The sequence below is a fragment of the Vipera berus genome, assembly GCF_964194415.1.
Source record: "Vipera berus genome assembly, chromosome: 1".
Taxonomy (NCBI): Eukaryota; Metazoa; Chordata; class Lepidosauria; order Squamata; family Viperidae; genus Vipera; species Vipera berus.
In genome coordinates, this window is record NC_138202.1 from 181,589,590 (window position 1) to 181,609,974 (window position 20,385).

Below are 20,385 nucleotides of genomic sequence, written 5' to 3' on the forward strand. Positions count from 1 at the left end.
TTATAATCAGCACATATTCTAATTTCTCCATTTGCCTTTAATGGAGTCACAATTGGAGTTTCCTAGTCTCCCCTGTCCACCGGTTCTAACACTCCCTGTTCCACCAATTTGTCCAGTTCGCTCTCAATCTTATGTTTGAGAGCGAATGGGACTCTTCGGGGCTTGATACGAACCGGTGGAACGTTCGGGTTTAGTTTAAATTTAATGGGAGGGCCTGTGTACTTCCCCGGCCTGTCATCGAAAATGTCTGCAAATTCATTACAAATGGATTCAAGACATTTGTGCTGGATGCTATTCACTCCCCCCAACCAAATGCCCAGGGCATCAAACCAATCCAGCCCTACTAAACTAGTTCTCCGCCCATCGGTCACCAAAATATCTAAGGAACCCTGAAAGTCCTTAAACCCCAAAGACACGGTGGCCTTTCCCCTGATTTTAATAGGCGTGTGCTGAAAATCTGACAGCTGTAAACTGGTGGGCTTTAAAGGAACCCTCTGCCTACTCCAATCGCAAATTCTTTTAAATGTCTCATAGGAGATTATTGAGACTGCAGAGGCAGAGTCCAGCTCCATCATGCAAGGTACCCCTTGCAGATGGACCTGTATTGTTATTTTTGGTTTGAGCAGCTGATGGACTTCCGTGTGAGACATGGTCCATCTGCTCTTTCCAGGGACTGAGGGATTGTGCCGGGGTTTGTGCCGAGGGAGAACAGTACCTTCAAGCTTCGATGCCATAGCTTGTAATTCGTTCAGGCTGTCTCTGCTCCAATTCCGGCAGACGGCTGCAATGTGCCCCCTCTTGCTGCAGGAACAACACTTTACAGATCTGAACCGGCAGGTCGCTCGCAGATGGTTTCCCCCACAGCTGGCACATTTCTGGTTGGATGAGTTGGCTCCCCTCGGTTCCTCGCAGCTGCAGGTGCACGCTGTGCTCTTGTTGGCTAATGATTGTCTCCGCTGGCCCCCGTCGTTGTCCTGCCATGGTGGATGCTTTCCGGGTCTATGCTGTACTGAATCTACCTCTGCCTCTCTGTCCAGGTCGCCGCTTCTGCTGCTTGAAGCACACTCGTGATGTATGGTTGCTCCTGAGCTGCTACTATTGTGATGTGTGTGTTTGCCAGAGTCATTGGCTGCCTTGCAAGCCATCACCTCGTCTAAAACCTCCCGCAGATTAATCGGTGGCTTTGTGAGGATCCTTTGTCAGCATTGCTGGTCTCTCATTCCAAACATGACTCGATCCCTGATCCTGTCTTCAAGATCAGGAAATTTACACTGGCGAGCAGCCTGTCTCAGCACTGATACGAACTCCGAGGTCGGCTCACCCGGATGCTGGCTGCGCTGGATGAATTGATGCCACCAATAGATTGGAGCTCTTGCTGGCATGAAATGCTCCTCCAACTTCTTTTTTAAATCAGCATAAGAGACGTTTTCAATGGGTGTCGGTGAGCACAGACCAACGGCCACATCTTACATGTCCTGACCGCTTAGGTAACAAAGCGCTGCTGCTTTCATTTTATCTTCTATGATCTTGTTGATCATCAGGAACCCTTCGACTCATCCCAGATGCACTCCCCATCACTCTGGCTCGTCGATGTTGAAACGAAATTCACTGGTTGCTCCAAATTTAGCCATGTTGCACCGGTCCTAGAATGCTGCTTTGTTAGGAAGGAATCAGAATTTTTTTCCTGCCTTTCCCGCTTCAGAGTGACTTCAGCTCTGATTGAAACAGCATCCCATCCTCGTTGCCACTGTTAGATTGTGGGCTCTGGACCGCATGGCCAAGATGGATGACGCAGGACAACAGGGTTCAGCATTACATTCTTTATTGATGTAGCAAAGACTTGGCAAACAAAGGACAACTTCCCCTCTTATATACCTAGCCAGGTATACTTGGATCCAATCCCATTGTCCAGATTTCCCGCCAAAGACTGCCCTGCCAATCCTGACAGGGCACCCTGCCACCTGGTGGTGTCAGTGGCTATCTCTGTGAACATCTCCTCTACCATCTTCTGGAGTCGATTTAAGCTCATGCCTACTGCTTCAGTGACTCCATCCAGCCACCTCATTCTTTGTCGTCCCCTTCTTTTCTTGCCCTCAGTGTTTCCCAGCATTAGGCTCTTCTCCAGGGAGTCCTTCCTTCTCATTAGGAGGCAAAAGTATTCAAGTTTTAGCTTCAGGATCTGGCCTTCTAAAGAGCAGTCAGGGTTGATCTCCTCTAGGACTGACCGGTTTGATCGCCTTGCAGTCCAAGGGACTCACAGGAGTCTTCTCCAGCACCATAGTTCAAAGGCTTCAATTCTTTGGCGCTCAGCCTTTCTTATGGTCCAACTTTCACTGCCATACATTGCAACTGGGAAGACCATAGCCTTGACTATACGCACTTTTGTTGACAGGGTGATGTCTCTGCTTTTTAGTGCGCTGTCTAGATTTGCCATGGCTTTCCTCCCGAGGACCAAGAGTATTTTAATTTCTTGGCTACAGTCCCCATCTGCAGTGAACATGGAGCCCAGGAAAATAAAATCTGTCACTACCTCCATTTCTTCCCCATCTATTTGTCAGGAATTTAGAGGGCTGGATGCCATGATCTTGGTTTTCTTAATGTTAAGTTTCAACCCAACTTTTGCACTCTCCTTCTTCACCCGCAACAATAGGCTCTTTAGTTCTTCTTCACTTTCTGCCATTAGAGTGGTATCATCTGCATATCTTAGGTTGTTGATATTTCTTCCGGCAATCTTAATTCCAACTTTTGATTCATCTAGCCCTGCCTTTCTCATGATGTGCTCTGCATATAAGTTAAATAGCCAGGGCAACAGTATACAGCCTTGCTGGACTCCTTTCCCAATTTTGAACCAATCAGTGATTCTGTGTCCAGTTCTCACTGTTGCTTCTTCGCCCACGTACAGGTTTCTCAAGAGAGAAATAAGATGGTCTGGTATGCCCATCTCTTTGAGAACTTGCCACAGTTTGTTATGATCCACACAATCAAAGGCTTTGGCATAGTCAATGAAGCAGAAGTAGATGTTTTTCTGGAACTCTCTAGCTTTCTCCATGATCCAGCATATGTTGGCAATTTGATCTCTAGTTCCTCTGCCTCTTCGAAATCTTTCCTGTACTTCTGGTAGTTCTCGATCCACATACTGCTGTAGTCTAGCTTGTAGAATTTTAAGCATAACTTTACTAGCATGAGAAATGAGTGCAATGGTGCGATAGTTTGAACATTCTTTGGCACTGCCTTTCTTTGGAATTGGAATGTAAACTGATCTTTTCCAATCCTGTGGCCACTGTTGAGTTTTCCAAATTTGCTGGCAAATTGAGTGTAGCACTTTTACTGCATCATCTTTTAAGATTTTGAATAGCTCAGCTGAAATACTGTCACCTCTACTAGCTTTGCTGTTGCTCAGCTTTTCTAAGGCCCACTTCACTTCACATTCTAGGATGTCTGGCTCGAGGTCAGTGACCACCTCATTGTGATTATCAGGGACGTTAAGCTCATTCTTGTATAGTTCATCTGTGTAATTTTGCCACCTCTTAATCTCTTCTGCCTCTGTTAGGTCCCTGCCATTTTGGTCCTTTATCATGCCCATTTTTGCATGAAATGTTCCCTTCATCTCTCCAATTTTATTGAAAAGATCTCTGGTCCTCCCTGTTCTATTGTTTTCTTCTATTTCTTTGCACTGTTCATTTAAGAAGGCATTCTTATCTCTTCTAGCTATTCTCTGGAATTCTGCAATCAATTGGGCGTAACTTTCTTTTTCTCCCTTGCCTTTCGCTTCCCTCCTTTCCTCAGCTATTTGCAAAGCTTCATCAGACAGCCATTTTGCTTTCTTGCATTTCTTTTTCTTTGGGATGGTTTTGGTTGCTACCTGTTCTACAATGTTGCGAACCTCTGTCCATAGTTCTTCAGGCACTCTGTCTATCAGATCTAATTCCTTAAATCTATTTGTCACCTCTACTGTATATTCAACAGGGATATGATTTAATTCATACCTGACTGGCCTAGTGCTTTTCCCTACTTTCTTCAGTTTAAGCCTAAACTTTGCAATGAGAAGCTCATGGTCTGAGCCACAGTCAGCTTTTGGTCTTGTTTTTACTGACTGTATACTTTTACTTCTCCATCTTTGGCTGAAGAACATATAGTCAATCTGATTTCTGTGTTGACCATCTGGTGATGTCCATGTGTAGAGCCGTCTCTTGGGTTGTTGGAAAAGAGTGTTTGCTATGACCATCGTATTCTCTTGACAAAATTCTATCAGCCTGTGCCCTGCTTCATTTTGTACTCCAAGGCCAAACTTCCCTGTTATTCCAGTTATCTTTTAGCTTCCTACTTTAGCATTCCAATTCCGCATGATGATAAGGACATCATTTTTTGGTGTTATTTCTATAAGGTGCTGTAGGGCTTCATAGAACTGGTCAATTTCATCCTCTTCAGCACTGGTGGTTGGGGCATAGACTTGGACTACTGTGATATTGAATGGTTTGCCTTGGATTCGAACTGAGATCATTCTGTCATTTTGAGGATTGTATCCCAGTATTGCTTTTCCTACTCTTTTATTGACTATGAAGGCTACTCCATTTCTTCTGAGGGATTCTTGCCCTCAGTAGTATACCTGATGGTCATCTGAATTAAATTCACCCATTTCTGTCCATTTTAGTTCACTGATACCTAAGATGTCGATGTTCAGTCTTGTCATTTCTTGTTTGACCACGTCCAGCTTTCCTTGATTCATGGATCTTACATTCCAGGTTCCTATGGAGAAAAAATCTTTACAGCATCGGACTTTCCTTTCACCACCAGACACATCCACAGCTGAGCGTCCTTTTGGCTTTGGCCCAATCGCTTCATTCTTTCTGGCGCTACTAGTACTAGCCCTCTGCTCTTCCCCAGTAGCATATTGGACGCCTTCCGACCTGAGGGGCTCATCTTCCAGCGTCATATCGTTTTGCCTTTTGATACTGTCCATAGGGTTTTCATGGCAAAGATACTGGAGTGGGTTGCCATTTCCTTCTCCAGTGGATCACGTTTTGTCAGAACTCTCTGCTGTGACCTTTCCGTCTTGGGTGGCCCTGCACGGCATAGCTCATAGCTTCATTGAATTACGCCACAACAAGGCAGTAATCCATGAAGGGGGAGGCAATGTTATAGGCTACCTGTATCTGACCTTCACTAGTAAGCTTGGCTCCTAATTTCTAAGAAGAAAGTGGAACTGGGATGAGTTCCAGTGCCCTCTTTAAAAAGTTCCCAAATGTGCATCTCAACACACATCTGTTGGAAAAATAATTTAAAAAATAAATTGTATGTTCTTGTGCTTTGGAGTCAATTTTGATTCCTGGATTAGTTCCTGCAGTGTTCTTGGCAAGGTTTCTGATGTGGTTTGCCCATGCCTGATTCATAGAACTGTGAGAGAGTGACTGGCCCAAGGACATCCAACTGGATTTGTGCCCAAGACGGGACTAGAACTTATGTGTCTTGGTTTGCTAGCTTGATGCCTTAATTACTACTACCAAATGGGTTCAAAGCTTTCAAAATAATCTGGCAGTTAGCTTCCACCCATGAGCCTCATGGTTCCTGTATTTTCTAACAATGGAAGAAGGCAATGAAGCTGCCACAGGCACTGATTCCTCCATTCCAATAATAAGTGAGAAATTAGTTATGTTTGGAGCGTGGTCCCTCTGCTCTGCTGGAGACAACTTGCAGTACCTCTCAGATTCCATTTTGTGGAGACAGCTGTATAAAGGGAGAACCTGCTCTGCAAATCCTTCTGGATGCAGGTGTCAGCATTCCATCAAATTTTTCCCTCCTCAAAAGTCCTCTGGATAAAGAATTTTATGAAGTCCATGGCAGGGAAAAATATAAAGATTCACCTTCTCATTGCTGACATATCAGTCCAGGTTGGACTCTTGTATGCTTATGCATTAAGAAAAAAATGTATTCTACATATTTAAAATATTGTTGTTGTTAGCTGCGAAGTTGTGTCCGACTCATCGCGACCCTATGGACAATGTTCCTCCAGGCCTTCCTGTCCTCTACCATCTTCTGGAGTCCATTTAAGCTCACACCTACTGCTTCAGAGACAAATGGCTGTAACTGTCCTTTGTGGAGTCACAGCTCTAGCCATGCTCAACTCATTATTTACTTTTTTTCCTTTCTAATTTTGTAAAAAGGTTTTCCTGGGGCTTTATGTCTTCCTGAAATAAACGGGCAGTCCTTTGGATGTTTTGGTCTTTGGGGCAAGACTACACATTGCTCAGCCAACAAGAATCCTTTGCTGAGTCCCTGTGCCTGCCTATTATCAGACTCACAGAAAGAACAACCAGAAACAAAGAAATTTGCAATAAGAAGCAGAAATAAAATTGAAATAGAAATTATCTTAAATTGAATTAATTAAATTAAATTAAATTCAGAATCCATTTTTACAGCTGAAGAAAATTAAGAGCTTTTTCACTCTCAAAAATAAGATAAAGAAGTGAATATGTTATATGTGCATATTCCTTCTTCACCCCCATACATTTGCAAGCTAAACCTAAGAGGTTGATGTCATTTACACACACTGAATGCAACAGGGGAGCTTTTTCCATGGTAGAATACCACATAGCTACTCCAAATATATTAACAGCCCAATTATTAACCTGGGAAAGACCCAGTTTGTTCCATTTGACTTTTAATTATTAGGTTTGAAAATGTGCTTTCTTGATGTAGGAAAGTTATCTTCCAGATAAAGGCCTCCTTTTGATTTTTAATCAGACAGTACCATAACCCACTGCATGCAACTAAATTACATTTCTATTCCAGTCCCATTTTAGCCATGGATATAAATCTCAATACAGCCAATCGAGTTCCTCTTTTGAAATGGAAAAGTTTTGCACTTCATTTCTGTCTCAGCCAGATGCTGACTTCTATCAGTGCCCTACCACATTATTTTTGGATCATCCCCTCTCTTCCTGTTCCTTCTTGGATGCGGTCGAGTATCATCACTCTGCACAGCCTTACTCTGTTCTCTTTCCCTCCTTCTGCCAAGCATTTTTGGGATGATAGAACCTGGTCTAACTGCAGAGCAAATCTCCCCTTGCCCATTTCCTTTTAAAATTGATCATGTTTACTTACAGGCCAGTCGCGTAGTTTCATGCAATCTTTCCAACAACATTTTCATTCTCATCAGGGACACATTGGTATGCCAGCAGGGCATCACTAAGCATTTCACAATGACTCCTGTAGATATGGGCCATGGCTGGCTCAGCATTTTAAAGATACCAACTTTCATTAATGTCAACAACAGTGAACAGAAGAACGGATAATGAGAAGAGTTTAGGCTAGTGTTATTGGTTCTCTTCAAGTGTACTAGCAGGGTGATATTGCAATTCTCCAAATTCCACTGTCTGCCAGCATTGAGATACAAAAGACTAGGTTTGGTTAACTGAAAGGCTGCTTCTACATATAATACGATCGTATCAATCACATTTAATATTAGCACGTAGCTGAAAATAATGAAGACAACTAAGTTGAAACTTAAGTGAATTTTAAACTGGATTTAGAAGAATAGGTAATGAAAAAGTTCAAGTATATCCATGGGGATGGAGGGCTAGTCATGATCAAAGCCCCAACACTATTTTACTTGCATTATTACACTTTAACTTTCTTGATCCTCTTCCCTCAGAAGATGCCCATGGATCAGCTGGTGACTACATGTCTTTTATTGACTGTTCTGCTCTTCTGAACTTCATAACAAATTACATGCATGTGCACATGTACACACACACACACAAACAAAACATTTGATAAAGAGTATTTTAATAAAGGAGGAAAAAGGCTTACAGCCAATTAAAAAAAACCCTATGTACACTGAAAACCCACATAGGAAATAAACATGATAGTCAATAAATTAAAAGTAGGATCGTGGCAACCATGCATTATTAAGCCATTTAATGTTATAACACTAAACAGATTTGTTATTCCTCATTTAAGAGGTGGTAGGAATAAGGCCACAATTTAATAAAGGCATCCTAATAGTAAGTCCCAATGTACTTGGATTTTCCTATGAGCAAAGTTAAATAGGAAGAGGCTACAAGTCCAGACTTTAGATTAGATTAAAAGTTCATGTTGGACAGTTTTCCAGTGTATAATTAACTATTGCCACTGAACATACCTAGGATGCAAAATGAAAATAATAGAAGAGGGCATAACATGCATTTTACAGATGACCAATTTAAACCACAATATTTAGCTTTCTTAGCTACAAAGAATATGAAATTAACTACTTTGGAAAACAGTTGGATAAAGCATTGGATAAAACAAATTGTCTCTGATGAGACTTCAGCTAGTTATAGGTAATATATTATAAAGTGTTTTTTTTCATTACTGCATCAGGGTGTATATAGCTTCTTAAAATTCAATTCTGTCTAACAAAAGGGGGAAATAAAGCATGCTAAAATAAGTCAAGTAATTGTGCAAGTGGCCAACAACAGGTACCAATAAAATTAGCTTGACATTCTAATTACATTAGAATGGTTAATTACATTAACCAAATTCCATAGGTATGGGTTTATAGAAGTACATGAGCTTTTTTGTACAGGCATAGTTACTTGTGAAATTCCCATGTTAATCAGTTTTTCCAGCTCAAAACATAATCCTCCAGCCCTTTATTTATTCTGTGACGTGATAATTTATTAATTATGGGATAAAACTATTCTATTTCTATAAGATGGTATCATCATCATCATCATCATCATCATCATCATCATCATCATCATCATCACAATGTTCATATATTTTAAACATATAAATGTTGAATGTAAGAGTTATACATTTTTATACATTCAGAGCTCAGTAAGAAAAATATTCATTGTGAAACCAATGTAGGACAAAGAGTGGCAGATTAATATCAGTCACAAAAGACCACAATCACATGTGAAGTTCCAAGTAAACTTATTTACTATTAATCATGCCGATGCACAGGAATCTACTCAACTAAAGGTTAGCACTATATTGGCATTAGATAAGGCTCAACAGAATTAAAAATGGGTGCACTTAATCCATTTGTGGCTATGTAGAGACTCTAGGTTTATTTCTAGAATTAACCTGTGGAACAGCTTGCCTTCACAGGTTGTGGATGCTCCATCACTGGAGATTTTTAAGAAGACACTAGACAGTCACTTGTCTGGAATGGTATAGGTCAGTGATGGTGAACCTTTTAGAGACCGAGTGCCCAAACTGCAACCCAAAACTCACTTATTTATCGTTGGGTGCCAGGTGGGTGTGGCCAATTGGGTGGGCATGGCCCATTGGGTGGGTGTGGCTGCAGTGGTAACAGCAGACTGAGTGGGACTAAAAAATTCAATCAATCAATTCCAACTTTGCGAGATCTTTTTTTTCCTGGGAGAAGTTGAAATTGATTGATTGATTGAACCATTTTTTTGTCCATGGCATCAGAGGCCTAAAGTGAAAAGGTTTTATAAAACCCAGCTGTAGGCCTAGGACTGGGGCGACAGTGCACATGCCCACAGAGAGGGCTCTGTGTGCCACCTGTGGCACACATACCATAGGTTCACCACGGCCCTATACCATTTCAGACAAATGGCTGTCCAGTCTCTTCTTTAAAACTTCACAGCTTCTGGAGGCAGGTTGTTCCATTGATTAATTGTTCTAACTGTCAGGAAGTTTCTCCTTAGTTCTAGGTTGCTTCTCTCTTTGGTTAGTTTCCATCCATTGCTTCTTGTCTTGCCTTCATGTGCTTTGGAGAATAGCTTGACTCCCTCTTCTTTGTGGCAGCCCCTGAGATATTGGAACACTGCTATCATTCCCCCCCCCTGTCCTTCTCTTCATTAAATAGACATACCCAATTCCAGCAACCGTTCCTTATATGTTTTAGCCTCCAATCATCTTTGTTGCTGTTCTCTGTACTCTTTCTAGAGTCTCAACATCTTTTGTTGTTGTTGTTGTTGTTAGCTGCGAAGTCGTGTATGACCCATCGCAACCCTATGGACAATGTTCCTCCACGCCTTCCTGTCCTCTACCATCTTCTGGAGTCCATTTAAGCTCACGCCTACTGCTTCAGTGACTCCATCCACCCACCTCATTCTCTGTCGTCCCCTTCTTCTATTGCCCTCAATCTTTCCCAGCATTAGGCTCTTCTCCAGTGAGTCCTTCCTTCTCATTAGGTGGCCCAAGCATTTGAGTTTTAACTTCAGGATCTGGCCTTCTAAAGAGCAGTCAGGGTTGATCTCCTCTAGGACTGACCGGTTTGATCGCCTTGCACTCCAAGGGACTCGTAGGAGTCTTCTCCAGCACCATAGTTCAAAGGCCTCAATTCTTTGGCGCTCAGCCTTTCTTATGGTCCAGCTTTCACTGCCATACATTGCAACTGGGAAGACCATAGCCTTGACTATACGCACTTTTGTTGACAGGGTGATGTCTCTGCTTTTTAGTGTGCTGTCTAGATTTGCCATGGCTTTCCTCCCCAGGAGCAAGCGTCTTTTAATTTCTTGGCTACAGTCCCCATCTGCAGTGATCTTGGAGCCCAGGAAAATAAAATCTGTCACTACCTCCATTTCTTCCCCATCTATTTGCCAGGAATTGAGAGGGCCAGATGCCATGATCTTGGTTTTCTTAATGTTAAGTTTCAACCCAAGTTTTGCACTCTCCTTCTTCACCCGCAACAAGAGGCTCTTTAGTTCTTCTTCACTTTCTGCCATTAGAGTGGTATCATCTGCATATCTTAGGTTGTTGATATTTCTTCCGGCAATCTTAATTCCAACTTTTGATTCAGCTAGCCCTGCCTTTCTCATGATGTGCTCTGCATATAAGTTAAATAGGCATGGCGACAGTATACAGCCTTGCCAGACTCCTTTCCCAATTTTGAACCAATCAGTGGTTCCGTGTCCAGTTCTCACTGTTGTTTCTTGACCCGCATATAGGTTTCTCAAGAGACAAATAAGATGGTCTGGTACGCCCATCTCTTTAAGAACTTGCCACAGTTTGTTATGATCCACACAATCAAAGGCTTTAGCATAGTCAATGAAGCAGAAGTAGATGTTTTTCTGGAACTCCCTAGCTTTCTCCATGATCCAGCGTATGTTGGCAATTTGATCTCTAGTTCCTCTGCCTCTTCGAAATCCTGCCTGTACTTCTGGTAGTTCTCGATCCACATACTGCTGAAGTCTAGCTTGTAAGATTTTAAGCATGACTTTACTAGCATGAGAAATGAGTGCAATGGTGCGATAGTTTGAACATTCTTTGGCACTGCCTTTCTTTGGAATTGGAATGTAAACTGATCTTTTCCAATCCTGTGGCCACTGTTGAGTTTTCCAAATTTGCTGGCAAATTGAGTGTAGCACTTTTACTGCATTGTCTTTTAAGATTTTGAATAGCTCAGCTGGAATACTGTCACCTCCACTAGCTTTGTTGTTGCTCAGCTTTTCTAAGGCCCACTTCACTTCACATTCTAGGATGTCTGGCTCGAGGTCAGTGACCACCTCATTGTGATTATCTGGGATGTTAAGCTCATTCTTGTATAGTTCTTCTGTGTAATTTTGCCACCTCTTCTTAATCTCTTCTGCCTCTGTTAGGTCCCTGCCATTTTGGTCCTTTATCATGCCCATTTTTGCATTAAACGTTCCCTTCATCTCTCCAATTTTCTTGAAAAGATCTCTGGTCCTCCCTATTCTATTGTTTTCTTCTATTTCTTTGCACTGTTCATTTAAGAAGGCATTCTTATCTCTTCTAGCTATTCTCTGGAATTCTGCATTCAATTGGGCATATCTATGTTTTTCTCCCTTGCCTTTCGCTTCCCTCCTTTCCTCAGCTATTTGCAAAGCTTCCTCAGACAGCCATTTTGCTTTCTTGCATTTCTTTTTCTTTGGGATGGTTTTGTTTGCTACCTGTTGTACAATGTCGTGAACCTCTGTCCATAGTTCTTCAGGCACTCTGTCTATCAGATCTAATTCCTTAAATCTATTTGTCACCTCTACTGTATATTCAACAGGGATATGATTTAATTCATACCTGAGTGGCCTAGTGCTTTTCCCTACTTTTTTCAGTTTAAGCCTAAACTTTGCAATGAGAAGCTCATGGTCTGAGCCACAGTCAGCTCCTGGTCTTGTTTTTACTGACTGTATAGAGCTTCTCCATCTTTGGCTGCAGAGCATATAGTCAATCTGATTTCTGTGTTGACCGTCTGGTGATGTCCATGTGTAGAGCCGTCTCTTGGGTTGTTGGAAAAGAGTGTTTGCTATGACCATCGTATTCTCTTGACAAAATTCTATCAGCCTGTGCCCTGCTTCATTTTGTACTCCAAGGCCAAACTTGCCTGTTATTCCAGTTATCTTTTGGCTTCCTACTTTAGCATTCCAATCCCCCATGATGATAAGGATATCATTTTTGGGTGTTAGTTCTATAAGGTGCTGTAGGGCTTCATAGAACCGGTCAATTTCATCCTCTTCAGCACTGGTGGTTGGGGCATAGACTTGGACTACTGTGATATTGAATGGTTTGCCTTGGATTCGAACTGAGATCATTCTGTCATTTTGAGGATTGTATCCCAGTATTGCTTTTCCTACTCTTTTATTGACTATGAAGGCTACTCCATTTCTTCTGAGGGATTCTTGCCCGCAGTAGTATACCTGATGGTCATCTGAATTAAATTCACCCATTCCTGTCCATTTTAGTTCGCTGATACCTAAGATGTCGATGTTCAGTCTTGTCATCTCTTGTTTGACCACATCCAGCTTTCCTTGATTCATGGATCTTACATTCCAGGTTCCTATGGAGAAAAAATCTTTACAGCATCGGACTTTCCTTTCACCACCAGACACATCCACAGCTGAGCGTCCTTTTGGCTTTGGCCCAATCGCTTCATTCTTTCTGGCGCTACTAGTACTAGCCCTCTGCTCTTCCCCAGTAGCATATTGGACGCCTTCCGACCTGAGGGGCTCATCTTCCAGCGTCATATCGTTTTGCCTTTTGATACTGTCCATAGGGTTTTCATGGCAAAGATACTGGAGTGGGTTGCCATTTCCTTCTCCAGTGGATCACATTTTGTCAGAACTCTCGGCTATGACCTGTCCGTCTTGGGTGGCCCTGCACGCCATAGCTCATAGCTTCATTGAATTACGCAAGCCCCTCCGCCACGACAATGCAGTAATCCATGAAGGGGATTACTTTGATTAATTGATTAATTTTTACTTTGATTAATTGATTTTAAGGGCAAAGCAAGCATGGGAAAACCAGTTTAAAAATTCATTGGGCATTTCTTGGATAGAAAATGAGTCTGAGATAAATGGCAACAAGTCACCAAATAATTCCTCAAAAATTCTGATCATTGACAGGAAATAGAGAGAAACTACTCTTTAAAAAGAGCTACCAATATAATAACAGGCAACACTCAGTTAAAAATAGGAAAAGAATGTTGAAGTAAGCATATAAGAAAATATGGCACATGTGAATTGAGTCATGCTTTTCTAGAGGCCCTGCCAGGAATCTTCCACATTAAGTGTAATATTTTCTTCATTGAAAAGATGGTATCTACCTGAATTCAGATTCTTCCACTAGCCATGTCACATGATCGCCATTTAGCCAGTCGGGGATCATGGTGACAGTAATGAACTCTGAATTGTGATGGAAAATGAAGAAAGCATCATGGCAGCATTGACAAATGGGGGCCAGGCTGCTAATTAGATATTTCTTGACAAATGGTAATTAATTAGGGCCATTCTCCACTAGCGTTTAGTGGTATAATTAGAGTGATGGATATGTAGAGGTTTTTCTGAGGCAGGGTGTGTGAGTAATGGATAAATGGATGATGGGGATAAAGATTGAATCAAAGTTAAATCATGTTCCTTTCATCTAAGACAGTGATGGCGAACCTTTTAGATACTGAGTGCCCAAACTGCAACCCAAAACCCACTTATGTATTGTTGGGTGCTGGGTGGGTGTGGACAATTGGGTGGGTGTGGCCCATTGGGTGGGCATGGCTGCAGTGGTAACAGCAGACTGGGTGGGACTAAAAAGTTCAATCAATCAATTCCAAGTTTGCAAGAACTTTTTTTTTCCTGGGAGAAGTTGAAATTGATTGATCGATTGAACCTTTTTTTTTGTACATGGCGGCGAAGGCCTAAAGCGAAAAGGTTTTATAAAACCCAGCTGAAGGCCTAGGACTTGGGTGATGGCGCGTATGACCATAGAGAGGGCTCTGCATGCCACCTATGACACCTGTAGCCATAGGTTCGCCACCTCGGGTATAGGTTCTCCTGCTTGAGCATGGGGCTGGACTAGAAGATCTCCAAGATCACTTCCAGAAATATTCTGTTCCTCTTTTGACTCCGCCCCAGATTTTGTTACTCCTCCTATAAACAGTAAAGCAAAACACTGCCCAAGAGTGGGTTCAATAAGCTGAAATTGGAAATGCATTTTTTTCAACATATAAAACAAACATTATACAGAATAAAAATTTAAAAACATCACCTAGTAATAGATCACAAAAAGGTCTTGGCAAATAAATAAAATGTTATTATTTACATAATATAATTAAATATAGACTTTATTTTACCATAGCTCCAAACATCTGTCTGGTGTGTGAATTTCCTATAATGTATACACTCAAGAGCCATCCACTTTATTGGCATCTAGAATGAAAGAAACAGGGAAAAATAAAATCAGTTAGCAAGCATAATATTTACCTATTAAATCTTTCAAATCAAAGTAAAAAACAAGATTTTCAGTTTCATATTTCAAAAGGATTGCCGTTGGTCATCCTTTTAGAGATACCAGTTTCCTTACCTGATATCTCAATGACTTCAACAATGACAGAACCTCTAATGTATTGGAAAATTTGTTAAACATTTAGGGACTTTCTTTAAGCTACCTCATTTGAGGTACGTTGGTTGAAAAGGTTTTGCCCTATAATGCACTGTTTCACCAAGTCTAAGAGTTCAGACATAAGAGTTTTTGATAGTATACTGATTATATCTCTGGAGAAGGAACAAATCTTTTATGTCTCCAAAAAGTACTGCTAGTGGAGCTTAGATATATATCAGCCAAGGCTTCTGAAACAAAATTAACACAAAAAGTCACATTTTTAAGGTAAGTTCTGGTTGGTACACATTATAAATTATAGATTAACAGGTAAAAGAAAGTGGATAAACATTAATACCAAGGATTACTTGTATTTTGACCTGATCTTTTTCTTTGAAATAAATGTAGGGAAAAGAAACTTGGTTCATGAAAGCAATGAATATGCATTCATTTTTTTTAAAGCGATCACTTTCCTATTTTATATTGGATGTTAACTCCCTGGTCTATTTTATGAGTTTAAAGAAACCTGCCTTTCCACCATCGGCACTATATTCCTTTTCATCGCCTTCCAGTAGCCTAGCCAGGCCAAAGTCTGTGATCTTCACATGATTTGGAGACTTCACCAAGACATTCCGTGCTGCCAAATCTCGATGGACCAGTCTCCTCTCTTCCAGGTACATCATTCCCTAACAAGCAGAACCATAAAAAAAGAATAGGTTTGTTATATAATGGTTACCTATGTAATATGTATTACATCTTAGAAGCAGCCATTTGTTTATTTCATCCATTTCCACCACTTTTCAGGTGTGTTTATTTATTTACTGTTCTTAACTAATGAATCGCTTTTCCTCCATTCAATCTCAGCCTGGAGAAGTCCCTGCCATTTTCTTGGCAAGGTTTTTCAGAAGTGGCTTGCCACTGCCTCCTTCTTATTGGTGAGAGAAAGTGATGTGTCCAAAGTTACCCAGCTGGCCTTATGCCCAAAGAGGAACTAGAACTTCTGAATTCCCAGTTTCTAGTCTGTTGTCTTAACTGCTACATCCAACTGGTTCTCTTAAAGAAATAATAAAATATACAAAATATAATGTTTGATTAGATAGGCTTTTAAAATTTTCTTAAACATAGCCATGGATTGGATCAGGATATTTTAGGAGGGGACTTCATGAGAAAGAATGAAAGAAGAAAACCCTTTTCTGGTGTCTGACCACTAGTTGATTATTGTGATGTGCTATTGCCCAGGAGCTTGAAACAGCAAATTCACTTGGCTGTAGGAGATCCGTCAAGTGAACTGGATGAAAACTGTTTTAATTTATTTCTAATATTAAATAATGCACCTCAAAGCAAATTTACAAGTAGTACCCTTTATGCAAAACAAGTTTAATGTGATCTGATTATTTCCTCCACCTGCCCACACAGATACAAAGAGCCACATTTTCAGCAATTTCTGAGTCATCTTGAAAGGCAGCCCCATATACAGATTATAATAGTCAATTCCAGATGTAATTAGATCATGCAAAATTGAGATCACATCTACTTGACCTAACTGAGTTCAGAGCTGATGAACTGATAGGAAAAAAACCTCTGGCAGCAGTGTTTATCCAAATAGGACAAATCCAGAAGGACCCTGAGTTACAGTCCAGTCCTTCAGGAAAAGTGTTTCAGGAAAAATGAAGCCCTATTAAATACTAGTTTAATTCTTGAAGTTATATTAGCCATTTTCCATACCGAAGCTTTAGCTTTTTTTATTCTCAATATATCTAATACCACCTTTAAACACTATTTATGAGATCCATAATTTTCCTGGAATTGTTGATACTGCAGTCCAAACTTCAGAACACCTTCTGGTACTGGCTTTACATAGATATTATGTGATATTTTAGTATGTAAAATAAAACAGAATACTGCGCTACTAAAGGCCCCTGGACAGATTTTCCCTCTCCCCTTCCACCCGACTCCCCAATTTATTCTGGATGATTGTCCAAAGGTTTAGAGCTAATCAGACTTAGAGGATAGAAGAGGAAATCCCTCTTCCAATTTTACAAGTAGCAGAGGAACAATTGCTACCTAACAACCGTTAGCATAGTCTGTTTATTTATTTATTATAGGGTCCTTTTCTTTCTCAATTCAGTGATGATCCCCTTCTTTTACATCTACATCTACAGAGATATGCTGATGTCTTCAGCATAAAATAGCTCCCCAAATCCTTAATACTGAATTGGTCTAATCCAAACATTCTTGATTAGCTTACAGTTACTGAATCACAGAATTCAAGGGGAGTTGGAAAGGGTTCTTTAGACCATCAAGTAGGAATGCAAATTAAAGAATCCCAACAGATGTCTAGCCTCTCCACTTAAACAAATCCAATGAAAGGTAATTGGTTCCAATGTTAAATTGCTCTGATGTCCTCTTTGGGTGTAACCAAAAATACTTTTAATATTCCTCACATGCAAAGTTTTCAGAACAAAGGACACAGCGAATCAAACAACAAATGCTACCCTAAACAAAGCATATCAGAAAAGTAAAATATGCAGTTACTTCCAAAACCACTTTATAAGGAATATACTTCTTTTAGAATGGGAAAGAATAAAGCAGAAAATCTATATTAAACTACCTGAGTGGCTTTCAACAATGGAAGCTTTAGCTTACCCAAATTTAATTAACTATGACAAAGTCGTTACCTACAAAGATATTCTAGATAAGGAAGGAAAATTGAAAGACAGACAAGACTTACATCTACAAGGTATTGACTTAGCATGGTGGCCATATTTACAAATTCAAGCAAGATATAGAAAAGATGCAAAGACAATGGGATTTTATAAAGAACAGACAGAATTTGATCAAATATTATTAAAAACAGACGAAAACCTGATTAAGAAACTTTACAGATTTCTGCTAAACTTGAAGATGGAAGAAGAACAAGTAAAAGGTACAATGATAACATGGACAAAAAACTTTGGATATTCTATAGATTTGGAAGACTGGCAAAAATTATGGGATAGAAATATTAAATTGACTAAAGCAGTGTCATATAAAGAAAACTTGTATAAAATGTTTTATAGATGGCATATGACACCAGTAAGATTAGCTAAAATGTTTAAAAATACTTTGAATAATTGCTGGAAATGTAAACAAAGGCCAGGTACCTACTACCATATCTGGTGGGTATGCCCTAAAGTGAAAAAGTTCTGGCTTAAGATACATACATGGTTGGAAAAGATGACTAAAATACAGGTTGACCTTAGAGATTAAAGAGAAAGAGGATTCAATTTATTTTAATACATGGGATAAATTTTACCAATGGTTAGGAAAACGAACTAGCGAGAAGTGAATGTGATATGTTATTTTGAATATATATTAGTAAGGAGAATGATATGTATTGACTAATTAATACCATTTATGATTATTATTTAGCATATATATTATAACTATTTACTGTTATATTAAGGTAAAGGTAAAGGTAAAGTTTCCCCCGCACATGCGTGCTAGTCATTTCCAACTCTAGGAGCTGGTGCTCATCTCCGTTTCAAAGCCGAAGAGCCAGCGCTTGTCCAAGGACATCTCCGTGGTCATGTGGCCGGCATGACTAGACGCCAAAGACGCACGGAACACTGTTACCTTCCCACCGTAGTGGTCCCTATTTTTCTACTTGCATTTTTACGTGCTTTCAAACTGCTAGGTTGGCAGTTCCGACCATCTGATCAACAAGCTCAGCGTCGTAATCCACTGAGCCACCGCGTCCCTCACTGTTATATTAATTAGTGTTAATTGAATATATGGTACCTGGACAATAGTTTGTTTGCTAAAGCTTGAAAATGTTATTGGGGGGGGCAACCTCAATGTTGTTCCCAACCCTGTTCCCACCCCAATCCCAATCCTAACCCCATTCCAAATCCTGATCCTTATCCTGGTTATATCCTCTTCCTAATCCTATAAAATTCAATAACAAAATTTACTAAAAACAACAACAACAACAACAAATGCTATCCTAAACAAAGTATATCATGGCTTAGTCTTAAGAGTTTCAGAATAGTAACCACAGCAGTGCAGCAATGTGAGTTTCAAGATCTCAGGCAATGCAGTGATAAATGGGATAGCTTAGGCCCATATTCTCTGTCAGTCAGGGTGACTATAGGAACTTTGAATCTGTTAAAAACGCTTAGTCCAATCTTTCCCCATTGGAAGATGTCATAGGGGGAAAGGAATAAATAACAATAGCATTTAGACTTATATAAATGTAGGTAATACATTCTTTTGTAAGAAATGGAATCTTCAAATAATTAATGTGAAAGGTCTCCAAATATGTCTTTTTTCATTTTAGTTTTTAGCTAAGTTGTAGTTTAATAGGGCTCTATATATGCAAATACTTAAAAACTCTACATTTGCTGCCCTTGTGACCTTCAGCACATTATTTCATACTATGTCTCAATAGATACTAAAGCATTTCTGTTATACTAAGCTATTTGAAAATAAAAGTTACCAAGATAAATTGCACAGATTGCTTCTAAAAGAAAAATAACATTTTTAGAAGTATAATTATAGATAAATATAGCTTTGTTGCAGGAAAACAGTGCAATGACTGTTATAAAGACTTTTTACTAGGAGTTCTGAAGAAGAAATTTACATGAAAGTTCTTGAAATAAATAAAAAATAATCATCAGAGCTTTCTCATATTTTTATTTATGACAATAGATTTTACAGTATTTAACATGAAGAGGATTTAAAAATACTTTGGACAAAAAATACACAATATTATTTTCACATGGCTTTAATGGGACAAAACAAGCATTCTCTCTTGCCAGTTGCAAATCAATGCTGCTGACTATTCAATGGCAGAGATACATATAGAAAATGGAAGGATTAGCCTTTCTGATATCAAAACTAAATCTGTAAAACACACACAGACACAAAGGGTGAAATGATGGGGATCCATATGCACCTCATGTGCAATAAAATAGTAGATAGGTTTAGATAGTCCCTGGGGCCAAAGATTAACATGATAGAACCACAAATAAGTCAAGACTCTACAATCTAATTAGGCCACAATCCACCCAGAAGTAGTCCAGTGGAAATTAACAAGTGCTGAATTAGTAATGAGAATCTTGGAGTAAAGGACATTTCAGGAGCATGCAAAATAAAATGCCAATATTTAACAGGGCTTTTCTACCTTCCTTTTTGTTTAATATGTAAGCTTCTAACTCAGCATTATTCTTTAACCCTGTTAGCTTCTCCATTCATTCTCTGTTCTGATGAGCCTACAGCCAAATCCAGGTGGGTAGGAATGAGAAAGGGGTGTATATATCAACAAACAGAAAAGATAGGTGGATGCGTCGATCGTGAAAACAAAGGAGCACATGAGCTCTTAGGGTCAGTGTCAGATAAACAGTATTCCGCAGTCTACCATTCCTCCCAACTCACTGTTTGAGGCAAGAAGCTCCCTTTAGCTCATGGGCAACTGTTATCATGTAACAGTCCAGCTCTTTACTTTAAATATATTTAGTTTAGCCTCCTTTCCAAGATAATGCCAAATAGTAAACACTTTACTATTGCATCTACTCTTAAAAACCGTCACAGTAAACTACATATTGATTTTTTTCAGCATCCTAT

General features: G+C 39.9%; 1 protein-coding gene across 2 annotated transcripts in view; it reads right to left on the minus strand.

Annotated features, from left to right (window-relative positions):
- Nucleotides 1–20,385, minus strand: part of ERBB4 (erb-b2 receptor tyrosine kinase 4) — a gene marked incomplete at both ends in the record, with an annotated part of 1,087,596 nt that overhangs the window by 40,466 nt on the left and 1,026,745 nt on the right. For both annotated transcript variants that reach the window (XM_081313989.1, XM_081313990.1), the window contains 2 exons: nucleotides 14,537–14,612; nucleotides 15,312–15,467. In XM_081313989.1, coding sequence (XP_081170115.1) covers nucleotides 14,537–14,612; nucleotides 15,312–15,467 — 232 coding nt within the window. The remainder of the gene's footprint in view (nucleotides 1–14,536; nucleotides 14,613–15,311; nucleotides 15,468–20,385) is intronic.